Source organism: Anoplopoma fimbria, chromosome 16, assembly GCF_027596085.1.
Source record: "Anoplopoma fimbria isolate UVic2021 breed Golden Eagle Sablefish chromosome 16, Afim_UVic_2022, whole genome shotgun sequence".
NCBI lineage: Eukaryota > Metazoa > Chordata > Actinopteri > Perciformes > Anoplopomatidae > Anoplopoma > Anoplopoma fimbria.
The window spans coordinates 13,306,887-13,322,241 of record NC_072464.1 but is presented as its reverse complement, the minus strand read 5'-3'; the positions used below and the strand labels follow the sequence as shown (position 1 = coordinate 13,322,241).

Sequence of the window (15,355 nt, the reverse complement as noted above, 5' to 3'; positions counted from 1 at the left end):
CGTGATCTCTTACCCTGGCACAAAAATAATCATCCAGGTAATGCTCTAAGAAAAACACTGAAGTAAATAAGTACATATAACATGAATATGGAAATTAGATTAAAAAAATACCTTATTCTGAATGGTATCAGTCCAGAATATCCTATGGAGATTATAATGGAAGTCCACTCCCACTGCAACCCCTCTGTTCTGTGAATTAACCAAAGTGCGCAGACTGTTGCCATGGATGTCACCTATTAGCAGGTCTCTGCCATTAGAAAATAGCAAGGAAGGGACTCCAGCTGCAGTACAACAAGTGACAAACAAAATACAACAAGTTAGAAAACATATCTTAAAGACGTCATTTGAAAATTTCAGGTTAGAAAGCAGGGCCTGATTTGTATTTAAGTAAAAATCTATTTTGTTGTAGGCATGATCAACTAAAATATCAGTGGAAATTTACAGAATGTAGTGCATTAATTCAAAACCCTGAGTAAGACCAATGTGGGTTGAGTACTTTCTAGCTACTATCCTTACACACTCTTTTTACTAAAGCTAGAGTCAGAGAGGTCAGCCTCTCAGTCAACACTCTTTCTATGTTCCACAAAGGCAAGAGAGTAACTAAAACAGCATTCGGTACGCAACAATGCACCAGAAAGAAGTGCAGACGCTCACTGAAGCAGCCACATTGGTTGGCAAACAGGAAAAGGGGGCTATGCTAATGGTAGTCATTTACATGGATCATTCACACATTCAAAATCTGAGCATACAGCAGGTAAGAGAATCTGTTCAAACGGAGAAGAAACACTCACTCGAGACGTCAGCTCTGCAGTGTCTGTGCTGCTCCAGGATGTAGCCCTCTCGACAGCTGCAGCGGTGGGAGCCTATGCGGTCCTCACACAGCTGGTCACATACGCCCCACATCGAACAGTCGTCAAAGTCTTTAGCATGATATCAAAATCACAACGGATGACGATTAAAGAATGATTTGTTTTGTTTGAGTCAAATTGCTCTTTGATTACATTTTATAAGACATCAACATAGAGCTGTAATGAGGTGTTAATCAAGGAAACTTTCTTAGATTTCCTCTCATTTTTGTCAATTCAGCTATGAGTCCAAGGTGTGTGCTGTACTTCTGAGTCCAATGTCTAGATCTTGCAAACTTAATTTGAGTATACAGTATAAGGGTCTGGCCAGAATAAGAATTGAGAGTGCACCAAGGTCTTAATTGGTAAAGCTTTTTCAGTGCACTTCTGGTATTCTGTGTTTGAGTATGTCGGTTGTCGCTCACTAGGAGATATATGATGTATTATTTCATTTACTGACCAAAAGTAGATTTTACTTTCTATTACATAGAAAAGCATTGAACATCCCAACTTATTTAAAGAATCTTAATTATTGTGCCAGGGTAATGTAAAGGCAATAAAGGATAAATACCTATACATGAGCGACTATTGTTGCTGCTGACAATGTATCCAGAAGGACAAGAGCAGACCCCTCCATCAGGGGAAGCATGACAGCGATGCTCACAGCTTAGAGAGGCACATCTCCAGATACCTGGACACAGTAACCACATTAGTGATTGAATATACTTCACTAGCACAGATTATATGATAGCAGATGTCTTAATGTGGACTTGAAACAAGTTGTGTTGGTACTAACTGCAGTTGCGCCCAGCAGTGCTGTTAGTTTCATCGTCTCCCTCCGGACACTGAGCCGTTCCATCACACAGGTGATCAATGGGGATACACTGGCCAGTGGATGGACAGGGCCATTCTCCTGGGTAACACTCCTGTGGTACATTATCTGCAGAAAAAAAATGAGTCTTTATTTGTGCAGGCTTACACATAGAAATAGGGAAAACACGACATGGTTTTAGTGGGAAAAGTATGTATTGACAGGCAGCCTTATCTCCACAGGAATGTGCTGCTGATCTTAAGAAAATTGTGACTGGGACTTTATTGTCAGGGAAATTACTGTCACTTTAAATCGACACAGGGGAATGGAGCTTTGAGGGGGTCACATGGGGGCTCAGAGGGCTTCTGCAGCCCATCCTCTAAAAACACACACTCTTCACAGCCGTGTGGAGGAATTCTAAAGCCCTTTGGGGGGGCTGCGTGATCTTGTGCCACAAAGAGGCATTTGAATAACACACTTAAAGGAGCACAGACATTGCGTCTTGCTAGCCCGTACAAACCATGGAGACTGGGGATGAATCAGGTTCACACAGAGAGCTGGAGTTGTTACACATTCTAGTGTTCTTTAAACATTAACTCTTCTGCTCCTTACAGCAACAATTAACATGGTTTTATGACAACTGGTTGTATACCTACCACAGCCTTTTTCATCTGCATTGTCCTCACAGTCATCCTCTCCATCACAAACCCAGACTTGGTGGATACAGCGGCCGCTAGGGCAGGTGAAGTAGTTCCCTCTACATGTAGGATATGCTGCAGGTGAAGTGGAGAATATCAATGCAGAGAAAAGATCAGAGACATTTATCTGGATGAAGATAAGAGTCATGACACACTGTGGGGTTTGATTGAAAGAGGAGATGTAGAAAGACAGAGGCTACATACTGCAGTTTAGCTCATCACTTCGGTCTCCACAGTCATCGTCATGGTCACAGACGTAGCGTTGAGGAACACACACCCCGTTATGACACGGGAACAGGCCCGCGTTGCAGCGCTGTGCTAAAAAAACACAACAGAAAAAGGCAAAATATCTATTTGATGATGATGTCAGGTTATGAATGCTTTTACTTTTTAGGTTGCGCTTTTTGGGAAGCTCAACAAAGGCCACGTGAACAGTTTGCCACTAAAAATGACAGGCTTCTTACTGCAATTCGCCTCATCAGAGCCATCACGACAGTCAAGTATCTGGTCACATCTCTGGGTCCGGTTGTAGCAGGCCCCATTAGCACACCTCAGCTGTGTACACTCGGGGTAATCTGAAAGATGAAAACATCATCAGGGCACAAAAGCAGTCAAATCACGCTGACAACTGTGCTATTGTCAGCTTTTAAAATGCGAAAAGCACCGTGAATGGGAAGGATAAGAGACGAAAATGTAACGCCACCAGCATAACAACGGCAGTCGCCACAGCATTCTTCATGCCATTGTGAGATTACCACAGTGTGTAGTGCTGTGAGTTTACCATGTCGGCACAATAATAGCATTGCAGCTGAACTTCAGCTTGACTAATCCACCAAGGAATCTGCAATCAACCTCTGACAACAAGAAGCATATTGTGGCCCATTCTGTCAGTCAGCGAGCCTCTTAATCTTAACAAATTGATTAAAATGCCACAGGAGCCTGAAATACTAAAAAAAGGAAACCACCCCCGGAGAAGACTTACGGCAGTCTCTCTCATCAGAGCCATCTGAGCAGTCTGCCAGACGGTCACATCGGTATTCTCCTGGGATGCATGCCCCGTTACTACAACTGAACTGTCCACTGGTGCATGTCCTTCCAGCTGGGGACAGATTGGAGAGAGACATAGAAAGGTTTTATTCACATAGTTCTTATATGCACTTAAACTTGTATCTTCTTGAACTGTAGATAAAGGTACTTAACAGGCATCTAAGTTCTTAACTTCCACAGACCCTTTGGCATATATATATATCTTAAAGATCTTATTGTTGAAAATACAATTGGAATAATAACTCCTGAAGTATTGCTAATATTGTAAAATGTACTTACCGCAGTGGTGCCTCTCATCTGAGCCATCCTCACAGTCCTCCTCATCATCACACACCCACGTAACAGGGATACACTCACCGTCACTCAAACATGCAAAATGGCTCTCATCACATGTTACCTGAGCTGTGGGAATACACACAGAGCATTTCATTATTCACAGTTGACTGTTAACCAGCAGTGGAAAGCTACTAGGTGCATTTTCTCAAGTGCAGTACACAAGTAAGATTTTTAGTTACTTGCGTATTACTCAAGTGTTTTCATACTACTAGTGTATATGCTTCTGCTCCAATCAATGTAATAAGAAAACATTGTGGGCTATTTTATATTTGACACAATTGTACAGCACTTAAATTACTAGTTAACTCGCTGATTAGGATTTTATAAAAAAACACAAAAATCAACTTGTAAAATAACATGGGTTCACAATTATAGATTCAATAAAAGGTAATTGAATAAATAAAATTTAAGTAAATGATCTGAGTAATTCTTCCACCACTGCTTTAATTCAGGTTGGAATGACATAGAAGAAGAAAGAAGCATTATGCTAAATATCCCAATCTCTCGGGTGCTATGTTGGCCTACAGTGCAATATAGTGAGAAACTCACGGCAGTCCTGTTCATCAGAGTCATCCACACAGTCTGATGTGCCGTCACAGTGCCAGTCACCTGGAATACACCGACCTGTCGCACAGCGGAACTGTCCCAGCTCACATCCTAAACACAATGAAAAAGTCTACATTATTCAGTGCTACATTTCAAGCTGTTTCTTACATACAATAAGAACTTGTATCCACAGTTCTCCATCAATGTTGATTACAATATTATTATTTTTACTATCACTGTTATTTTTCTTATTAAATTACATCAATAAAGTGTCATTCTGCACATCCTGGGTTCTTGAAACAAGGAAAAAAATATATATAAAAAAATAATGACAAAAAAGATAACTAATTAAAATACTTAAATACTACTTTATTTTTTTTAAACATGGCGTAAGGGGGTATGGGGGATTCCTTCCCCTGATGAAGCATGTTGTTAACAACATTGTCTTGGAGACACGCGTGCCAGCCAACCCCCTGACAGTTACACAATCTTCACTCATCCTGAGCCTCCTTTTGATGTTCCCGCTGAATGGCATCTGTAGAGATAAGGTACCACCACTCTACCTTCCCTGACGTTTTCCAGGAGAGATTGATTCAGGCAGCATAGTTCAGTGGCAGAGCACTCCATCAGACCAGTGCAATTCTGATTGTCTCTCTGACAGCCTGATTTATGGTGCATGCTGTTCCTGTCCAGTCTGAAATGTAATTGGGATAAATAGTGGTACTGGGTGGTACCGCAACCATTTCAACCCAAATTCTTCGTGAGAAGAGCTGTGAGGTGGTGATTGGTGGTGCTCGTTTGGGGTTGGGGGTCGATCTCTATCCTGTCTTATCCAGCACTTTGGAAACATTCTTCCTTCTAAATCAAATAGCTGCCCACAACTACACAAAATATTGTGGTTAGTCAGCTAAAATACATCCTGCAGTACACCATAGCTATAGACAACTTGAAGTTACTATAGTTACAAAATAATTATTGACAAATGCAATGACAAAAAAATGTACGGCTATATACCTGGGCACAAAATGTATTGGTTTAAAGGTTATCCCGAATCATCAAAGGTTAACTACCAAAAAATGAATTGCCTACAAACCTGCAACCGATTGACTTAAAAAATGCTGTGTGAATAAGGCATTGATTGTTTTTAGAGTCAGAGGTTTATCATCTCCTTTATGTAATGTTTTCTTTTAAAGGTGGATCACTTCCACAACAGTGGTGGGTTCAGTGCCTGTACTACTGCACTAAAAGACACATACGCTCCAATCAAGAATTCTTGTCTCATATTAATCATCCAGCAAAACACCAAACTGCTTTACTACCATTCCAGAAAAACAAGCTGCATATTTAACTCCTTCAGCAGCTATCCAGAAGGCAAAACTTTTTTTTCCTGCTCAGTTTACTAATGATAAAATTGCTCACAATCTGCTCAAAGGGAGCCTTTGTTGCAAGGCAGTGATCCCAGAGGATTCAGCATCATCCATAGCATGGCAGTGGGATTGCATACAGTTTATAAACTGCTTAGAGATGCTGCTCTAATTAACAATAATACTATATTGCCCTCGACAATGCCGGGCGGATTCAATACATTAAAGTTTTAAATGTCCAGACAACACTATTGTCTATACAGGACCACAAAGTCTTAAAAACAGAAATGAAATTGTGTCATCAAACTGAACAAATGTGTATCAATAAATTTAAAAAAAATGCATTCCTTCATTAGCTAAACAAATGAATGAAATAGCACTCTCAAAATTCATCTGCTTTGAAAAAGATCAAGATGGTTGTAGCTGCCATCCAGACCTAGGTTGATAACTTAAAACCACATATGCCAAGGAGAAACCAATCTGCTGGAGGCTTTCAAATGCATCCAGTGTTTCCTGACAGTATCACTTCTGGGAAAAGTGACAGATACACTGAGGCTAAACCTTTCAACGGCACTATTTTTTGCGAGGGTTCTTCTTACATTCTGAAAAGAACGTCTTCTTTTAACCTTTCCCTAATTCTCAAATTTCTATGTCTTAATCCTGACAAAGTCACAATTTCACAGTATAAAATCAATATTAGAGAAGGTAAAAGCCAGGGTAAACAATGCAAATCTGCTATTAAGAAGGTTTAATTTGAGACTGAAGATCAGTGCTTTCTTATTCTTTGTTAGTTTCTCGTTTAAGTCTTTTTGTGTGATTTAATGTGTTCCTTTTCCTTCTTTCTAGACTTGTCTTTCCTAATTAGCAACTTAAACCCACAGCAGGAGAGAGCACCGCACTATCCATACAGGAAGATAAGGACGCCCTACTATTGCCCAACAAAGAAGAGTAGTAGAGGAATTTTCATTAGAATGAAGCCCTTCATAGGCCTTAAACCCCACTGTGAAATTACAATAGCACAAAAGAGGTGCCAGCAGGGATGCAAACTCATAACTGGAAGTGTCACCCTAAAACAACTCAGCAGTAGGGAGAGTACAGTAAGGCTTACTTCCTGCGATAAGGTAAAACAAAAGTGGAACATAAGCTCCCCTCTCAAGGCCACCCATTAAGAAAACACCTGTTCACAACCACTGAAATATCTCTTTCTTGTCACGTGGGGCGCCCGAAAGCTTTCATCAATGCTGTCTTGTTTTGGCGCAGCGCTCCTCACTCACTGAATGCGTGTGGAGAAAATTGGGAGAAAACGGCTGCTGGCAGCATGAAACGCTGGACCCATCCATGCTGTCAGAGCGAAGTGCTGCTGCCTATTTCATATGGAAATCAATGCAGCAGAATGCAGTCAATTGCCAAACAAGTGACTTCGGCTCTTACTGCCACACACAAAACAGGGAAAAACGGAGGGGCTTTGGCAGTGGGAGCAAAAGGGAGGAATAAATAGAGTGTGGAATAAAGCCTTGGTCTGGTTAGAATTGAGGAATACCGAACATGATTTTTGGGACGTGCCTTAACAAGAGCATGAGTGAAAAGAATCATAAATTAAGTTGTCACCATGCAATGAGACAGACACTTTGACAACTTATTTTTCCAATGTACAGCGAGTCGCAGCTCACTAACTGTTTACTGGAGGCTAAACTCGTCGGTGTCTATAACATAGACTGGGGAAGCTGCAGGAAAAAGAAAGGATTTGCTCTTGATTAGTGCCAACTGTGTTTCTGTTTCTAACGCAGTGAAACTGTTGCACCAGGATTTAGGCTCCTTTACCGGAAAGGAGCCGGCATGCGTGAGATTTAGCATGCATGTGCAGGCACAGTTTGTGTGTCTTGAAAAGTTTACAGACTCAAAATAAAAAGATAGTTGTGATCAAACAAGATAGTCCAGCCCCACACCTGACCAAAATACTAGCAGTATAATAATACTAATTATTCTGTTTGATAGTACTCTTATGAAATAAAAACTTAATTTCTAACACCATTAAAGTCCTTACTGTGCAGTTAATAAGTTATTAAGATTAAACTAGGAAATTATTAATGGAGAAAAACAACTTAATTTAGCAACAAATATGGCTGAAACAGCAAAAATGGCAGAGGATATTTAACAAACCAGCACCTTGAAATCCTCTCAGACTGTCACATTAGCTATTATTGCCAGTGTAAGCATTCTGCAGCAGAATATCAAGCCCAAGAGCTGGCTAATGTGTTGCAGAAGGTCATGAAAGAAACAATTATCAAACTAAAGGATTGTTGTGGAGGATCAAGCAGAGATTAGAGAAAGTATCCTGTCCCCTCATAGTAAAACGACATTAAAAAATGTGACACATCTTTCGGTCTGATTCTCACACCAGCAGAAAGCCTCCATGAAGCATTTGATACTCGGTGTAACTTCAGGTCAAAGATAAATTACTTTTTGAATTGTAGCAAAACAGTTTACATCACTTTCTGTCAATCACAACAAATCCAAGCTAATAATCACCGTGAACATGCTGACAAAGTCTTCTGAGAGTCTGCCGTTTTATTCAAGTTTATCATTTAGTACACCTGATTTGTCATCAGCAAATGTTAGCTACAAGTAGGCCTACTGTGACTGCTGTAATTCAAAGGAAATGCCAAGTGAATTTTTAAAATGCTACAGTCTCACTGTCACCACTGCTATGTTTTCTTTTGGCATAGACAGTCTACCTTTTCTGTTTTTGTGATTCATTCAGCCAGTGAGGGAATAACTCCAGGATATTTTTAAATTAAGAGAAAAGACAGAACGCTATAACCATGACCTTACTCTTGGTACAGTTTTTACTTAACTGGTTCCATTCAGCAGCAGCTGCAGTGTAATTAGTTGCTTGATTCACTCTAAGGAGCTTACATACTAAGGGTTGAGCAAAAAGAAAGCAGATTACAATTTGAGAAGTAGGATCTAGCAGGGCTACAAGCACAAGAGACAAACACAAGGCTGTCATGTATAAAGAGCAGTATGTGAGCATTTTGTCCGTCTCTGTCTGACATGAGAAAATAAAGTTCTTCCTCAAGCTTGAATCATGTTTGAATCAGTGGTTTGCAGCGTAAAATCTGCTCCACTGAATGAGATTTGTACCAGTAGCTTTCAGTGCTCACAGATTGTCTGTAAGTCACATGCTCTTCTCTGTTACCTAGCAACAGTAAAGCTCAGGCAAAAGTTCCTCAAGAGAACTTCCAATCTGTCTGAGGGAGGCTTTGTGCTCAACCTTTAAAGTAATACTATGTGGTAAAACGTTTAGCTCTCGGGCCAGAATAACATTACGTAGTGGCCACATCAAAATGACTGGAGGTGATTGTGTAGTTCCACTATAACAGTGGCTTTTTGAACCATCATCCGGGTTATTCCAATGTGTTTGGTTGAATAATCCTGTTCAAGTGCCATCAAATATATACTGTTACTAACTGGATTGTTACTTAATTTTTGTTTGTTTAAAAAAAAAAAAAAAAAAAAAAAAAAAAAAAAAAAAGATAATAAATACACAAGCATTTTGCAACAATTAAATTCCCTGCACAGTAACTGGGTTGTTTGGATGAGCAACAAGTGCACTGAGTGAATCACTGGTAGCACAACAACTCTGCAGGTCCTCAATAAATCATTCAGCTGACAGAAAAAAAAAAAAAAAAAAAAAAAGAATTAAAAAAAAAAAAAAAAGGGAATAAGAATAAAAAACAATCCCACAACTTACCTTCAGAGTGGCACCATCTAACAGAGCATATGAAGAGGAGAAAGAGTTGAAGTAGCAGTGCTCTCCACATCCTGGCTGGTCCGTCCAGCTCCGCTGTGCAGATGGAGGAGCTGCAGGGACTGGGGCTGGGATGCTGTTGCTTTCTTCTGTCCGTCTGTCTTGGCCCGTTAGTTGATGAAAAGGGGCGTGCACAAAGGCCGGGCCGGCCGCTCCCCCAGCGGCCTCGGCCCTCCGGATAAATCCCTCTGGCCCTGGAATCTGCATAATGCCATGCAGGTCCGACTTGCAGCAAGTGCCAGTGATTTTTCACCCACAGCGGGCTATTAACACTGTGCACCGAGTTAGGAGGCTGCATTGGTGGTGCTTGAGAGGAAAATAATAATAATGGAAGTAATAAAAAACAAAACATTAAACAACGAAACGCTTTTAATTAGGGTATCCTAAATGTAATCCCAACACCTCTAGTTTAACACACACTTTCCAACACCAAGCTTCACATGGCCTTCTGCAGCACAAGTGCAGGTTATTGTAATGTACATATTAGCCTACTTAAACGCAATATAATGAGAAAATGCCTTAAATTGCCATCAATTCATCAATAACAGGTACGTTGGCCACGTTTTATGTTTTATTTCCCCATATACAGTACCAGTCAAAAGTTTGGACACACCTTCTCATTCAACTACTGTGAAGAATCTAAAATATAAAACATATTCTGGTTTGTTGGGAATTTGTTTGTTTACCACATAATTCCTTATGCGTTCCTTCATAGTTTGGATGTCTTCAATATTAATCTACAATGTAGAAAAAAATAAAAATAAAGAAAAAATAACAATTTGAATAAGAAGGTGTGTCCAAACTTTTGACTGGTACTGTATATTTTAAGAGTGAATAAAATAATTAAAGTACATAAATGGACTTCACTGCCCAATTCTCAAAATGATGACCAAAAAGACAACTGCAAGAAAAAACAATAATTTAAGCAACACACACAAAAAAAGCTAATGTTACTCAAGTTATTCCACCATGAGTTTTACACACGTCTTCCCTGTGCTAGTGTCTAATCAGAAACTCAACGCCGCCATCATGCGGCCGAGCCCGGGCACGAGCATTTCACCAGCCGCCCTTACTGAATCACAGCTCAAAGAAGTTGCCATTGGCGACCGAGCAACTGAAACTTGGAGCAATGTGGAACCGAATATATTCTTGAGGGGGGGGGTAAGTGGTTGTCAACGTAAAGGCGCTCTCGTTATGACAACTCCACAGAGAAATGAAGAGAACTTCACCAAGGTGGAGGGCAACAGGACTGAGGTATGTCAAAGTTATCAATGAACTCTGTGCATACCCTTCAAATTGAATGTCAAGTTATGTTACTTGAGCAACAAAACAGGGAATTATTGTGCTTTTCAAAATAAAGCCCATCTATTGACCTAGCCAATATATGAGATACATGTGTATATTTAAGATGTATTTGCATGCATGTCACACAGGTAACAAGAAATTGCAGGTGCATTGTCACACAAGTGAAAATGTCTTCTTCAGTTTATATCCTGATCACAATTATCTGTGATGCATCATTTTAAATGTTTTAACTCAGTGCTTTTCCCTTGTTCCCAGGATATGGACAGTATTCGGATGTCACTGGAGAAACTTCTCAGCCCTTCTGCAGAGGATGCAACAGAGACAGGGATGCTGCGATCCAGGATAGATGAACAGTCAGGTCTAATATGCATGTTGAAGCAGAGAGCAGATGAGGTGCTTCTTCGATGTCAAGCCCTGCAAAAACTCAATATAGAGCTAGAGGGCCGAGGGACAGACTGTCAGAAAGAACTGGACGGTGAAAGAAAGAAAGCAGAGCTTTTAGAGAAGAGATTTATGGATTTAGCTGCCAACAATCAAGCAATTATTTTATTCATGGAAGACTACAAAAAGCAGAATGCTCAGTTAAAGCTGGAAAACAAACAGCTGCAGTCTGAAAACGAAACACTGTTCTCCCAAAAATTACATGATAAAGAAGTGTTTGTTCAAAAACTGAAGCAAGAAATCAAACACCTGACAGAGAAATACACAAATAAGGAAAATGAATATCGGTAAGAAGAAAAACTAAAGTTAATCAATTGGTCGATCCACAGAAAATACATTTTTGGTTAAGAATTTTTATCATCTTTTCATCTGATGAGGGATTTATCCAGTAAAACTGCGAACATTCCCTGATTTTATCTTTTTAAAATGTGAACATGAGCTCTTTTTTCTGTTTTATTGTAAATTGAATAACTCTGCTGTATTTAACATCTATTATCCAGAGATAAATTATCTGGATGCCAGTCAAAACTCCAGGAACAACAAACTCAGCATCAAGCCAAAGACGCATCGCTACTTGATCGACTGCATGATGCTCAGCAACAACAAAGAGATGCTGTAGAGATGTGCAAAGGTGGGTAGTCCTCGTTGTATCATTATCTGAAATTCTACAAAGTACAAGCACTTGTAAACTTGTGGCCTTCCCTCCACGATCAGACCTTAAGATGAAGCTACAAAAAACTGAAGAAGAGCATGCTTTGAAGAAAATCTACTTGAGAGAAAGCATAACAAGCCTCACCAAAGAGAGGGACAAATTACTGCATCTGTCTATGGAAAGAGGGAAAGTAATACAGGTGAAATAAAATAATATTTGTTCTCCTCGCTGAAATCAGAGCTCTGCACAGATGAGCCAACTGCTTCATGACACACAAATTGTTCTTAAATACAGGAGAAACAAGTGGAAATTCAGCAACTGGAGACAAAATGGAAAGAAGAGAAAAAAGCCCGGGCCGAAGCAGAGGACAGGTAAAATGTGCCTCAACAACACACTCCTGCTTTAAAAAAAATCCTGAAGGATAACCAGTATTTGTCCCTGACTATATGTCCCTGACCTTTCTTCAGGTTTGAACAGGAAGCAGATGCTGTTAATGCAGATGTTAAAGTGAAGTTGATCCAGTCTGCTCTGGATGAATCCACGTCAAACTATGGAAAACTGAAAGAGGTTTGCTGAATCTGCAACATTGAAATGTGTGATTGTCAGTGGCCCATGTAGGGCTGAGAACATGCTTAACATATCTGCCATTATTTTTACAGGATTTTGAAGCCTTCAAAGAGCACAGCACCAACCTTCTAGTACAAGAAAGGGAGTTAAATAAGAAGCTTCGCCACATGATTGGCTAAACATTAGCATTATGTTTAGCCAATCAAGTTTTTTTTCTCACCAATGTTTTCATTAAAGAAACAATTTTCACCTCCAATGTTTTCTTACTCACATGGCTAACGATGAAAATAAGGAATACTGTGACAAAAAAATATATATTACAATGTTATTTTTAATCTTGTCTTCACCTTTCCAAATAAATGGAACCATAACATACCATACTTACTATTTACAGAGTTCCTCAAATAGAAATGATACTGTACAAATGTTTATCTTGTAAATCCTGACAGACACATCACTTAAGAATGTTCCTCTGCTCAGCCTTTTGGATAACTTCTTCAATGGGACCCACCATGTAGAAAGCTCGCTCTGGCAGGGCATCATATTCACCTTGAAGAGTGAAAAGAATAATTATTTCCATCAAATATCCATTAAGTTTATCTCATGCAGAAATGCTTCAACCGTGGCACAGCACTTTACCTCACAGAAAGCTCTTGAAGCATTTGATTGTCTCATTGAGAGACACCAGCTTTCCCACTGGCCAAGTAAAGACTTCTGCTACCTGGAAGGGCTGCGTAGGATACGCTGGATCGTACGAGCGCGAGCTACAGTCAGCTTATCTTCTTCAGACAATTCATCCATACCCAGGTTAGCAATGATGGCCTCCTTTGATTTGTAGTCCTAAAAAACAGGTTGTTAGACAAGGTTTTCCGTTTAGTAATGACACCAGACTCAATAATTTCATGGTACAAGTAATTTACCTCACTGGTTCACTCCCCCACTACGGTAAACACAGAGTAACCACCATGAGCCTTAGCCACATTGTTGATCAGCTCCAGTCTTGGCGACACCAGCACGGCCAAACAAACCTGGAGGATTTCAACACAAACAATTGTCATTTATCAAGAAATGCATATATGAAAATGTGATTGCAAAATAAATAGTTCCCAACAAAGGCATTCTTTACTCCTGTTTGAGTTACTTTTACTAGAAACCACAGTTGCCCATATGTTTGAGAAGGAACAAATGGTCAACTCAAAGTCAGTAATCTTACAGAGACTAAACAAGGATTAAAGGGGCAGTTTAACTCAAAATCAAAAATACACATGACCCAGCTTACTTGTAGTGCAATTTATCAATCTAGATAGTTGTGGTGTGAGTTGCCTAGTTTTGTTAATATCAGCTGAAGAGATAATGGGACTATGACATGGCTTGTGGTGCTCAAAGCGCCAACAAATTACATTTGAATAACTAAACAGCAATGTTTCTTTCCAGAAATCATGACCCTGTTACTCTAAAAAAAACAAAAAACATAGACCTTGTTGTGATTAGTTTCATGTAGGAACTAAGGCACACATCTCAATGGCTGATATCTCCAAAACTAGGAAACTTACACAAAAACACTCTAGGTTGATAAACAGCACTACAGGTAAGGGGGAAAATGGGTATTTTTGATTTGGTTGAACTGCATGTGATATGTTAACTCTACAAAAAAAACTCTACAAAAAAATACATTTTGGTGCTTCTGGATTTGTTGTCACAGAATCTTGCAGGCTGAAAAGTTCAAACAAGACAGTGTGTGAGACATTGACTTGAAATAATACATTTGAGTGATTTAATTGATAGGAGACACCAGGGCGACTGGATCTTACAACGTCTGAGTGAAGTAACAATATGACCAAAGAGATACTGCAATTAGCTACTGCAAAAGACGTTTTAGAGAGTTGATCCCAGGTTTAAAAGTCCGCAGTGCCTCTCTGCAGCACCGTCCCACAGTACCCAACATGATGAAGATGGCTGAAGGTGAATGTAAACACCACAGGTACACACACATAGCTATGAGCGATCTTGGACCGCTCAATCAAACAGGCTGTCTGAGCATGCGCAGTCCGTCGTGTTCTTATCGCCTCATTTACAGAGAGAGGGCAGCACAAAGCCATCTAGTAGGATTCCCTTCATTTCTGCTTCTATTGTTGCTGCTGCCCTCGTGCTGCAGATTGATTTTGAGTTATAGTTAATTTATTTAAGGACGATTTTCATCATCATTATTTTGGTAGGAAAAAAACACCAAAGTCACTCAAAATACTACTGTGATGAGAATAAAATACTGTGGATTTTATTCTACCTTACTGTTACAGAGGGCCAGAGTGTGTAGTTCTTGTCTTTTCTAACCCCTCTCTCCAGTAATATTGTCACAAAACTTATCATATGGTATACTCTCCAAAGTTTTATGATCATAATTCATATGACGATTTTAATGATGAACATCAGTATAAAGCTGGAACATTGCAAAAAATGTGAAGTATACCCAAACGTTTTTCAAGCATAAGATCTTGATAACCTGGTCATTCAGCAGAAATTTGTTTTATTAAAAAAATGTATGTTATAGTTTTTTGAGATTTTGCCATGACAAAATCAGTAACATAAACCTCTTGTGGAGAATCTGAATCCATACATCAAATTTGTACTCTGATCTTCAGTGCAGAATCCTGACCCATCCTGAGGATATACATCATCAGTGAAGCAATTCAGCATTCCTTTCGAATTAGAAATTGTAAGTATTTCCTGGTTACTAATTCTGCTAATATAGTTGGCCTGAATAACAAATTCTTTATTTTTATAACTTTTCAAGCCTATAAAACCTATTCACAGACTGTGATTAACACAATTTAAAGGAAACCTGCCATATCAATATTTAAATCACAGTTTCACCACAGGTTTAAAATGTTCAATTTACATCCGCTCTAAGCTTCTGTAATTAGCAGTATCACAA

At 39.5% G+C, this 15,355-nt stretch overlaps 2 protein-coding genes across 2 annotated transcripts in view; one reads left to right on the top strand and one right to left on the bottom strand.

The window, feature by feature from the left end:
* The window catches only part of lrp2a (low density lipoprotein receptor-related protein 2a), a 43,989-nt gene extending 34,316 nt beyond the window's left edge, over positions 1–9,673 (bottom strand). The window contains 12 exon segments of the mRNA XM_054615716.1: positions 112–281; positions 792–920; positions 1,417–1,536; positions 1,642–1,785; positions 2,313–2,429; positions 2,559–2,672; positions 2,819–2,929; positions 3,337–3,453; positions 3,681–3,803; positions 4,287–4,394; positions 9,402–9,622; positions 9,624–9,673. Coding sequence (XP_054471691.1) covers positions 112–281; positions 792–920; positions 1,417–1,536; positions 1,642–1,785; positions 2,313–2,429; positions 2,559–2,672; positions 2,819–2,929; positions 3,337–3,453; positions 3,681–3,803; positions 4,287–4,394; positions 9,402–9,622; positions 9,624–9,673 — 1,524 coding nt within the window.
* Positions 9,674–10,617: 944 nt separating this feature from the next.
* Positions 10,618–12,602, top strand: zgc:172182 (coiled-coil domain-containing protein 89). The gene is made up of 7 exons (XM_054615971.1): positions 10,618–10,712; positions 11,019–11,491; positions 11,705–11,835; positions 11,919–12,055; positions 12,151–12,227; positions 12,324–12,423; positions 12,516–12,602. Exons 1-7 carry the CDS (start codon positions 10,653–10,655, stop codon positions 12,600–12,602), a joined length of 1,065 nt encoding a protein of 354 aa, XP_054471946.1. The 5' UTR covers positions 10,618–10,652.
* The last annotated feature ends 2,753 nt before the right edge of the window (positions 12,603–15,355 follow it).

Coding starts and splice junctions, on each gene's coding strand:
- zgc:172182 (XM_054615971.1), top strand. CDS start 10,653: ATGACAACTCCACAGAGAAATGAAGAGAACTTCACCAAGGTGGAGGGC. Junction 11,836..11,918: donor TGCTGTAGAGATGTGCAAAG/GTGGGTAGTCCT, acceptor CTCCACGATCAG/ACCTTAAGATGAAGCTACAA. Junction 12,424..12,515: donor ACTATGGAAAACTGAAAGAG/GTTTGCTGAATC, acceptor TTATTTTTACAG/GATTTTGAAGCCTTCAAAGA.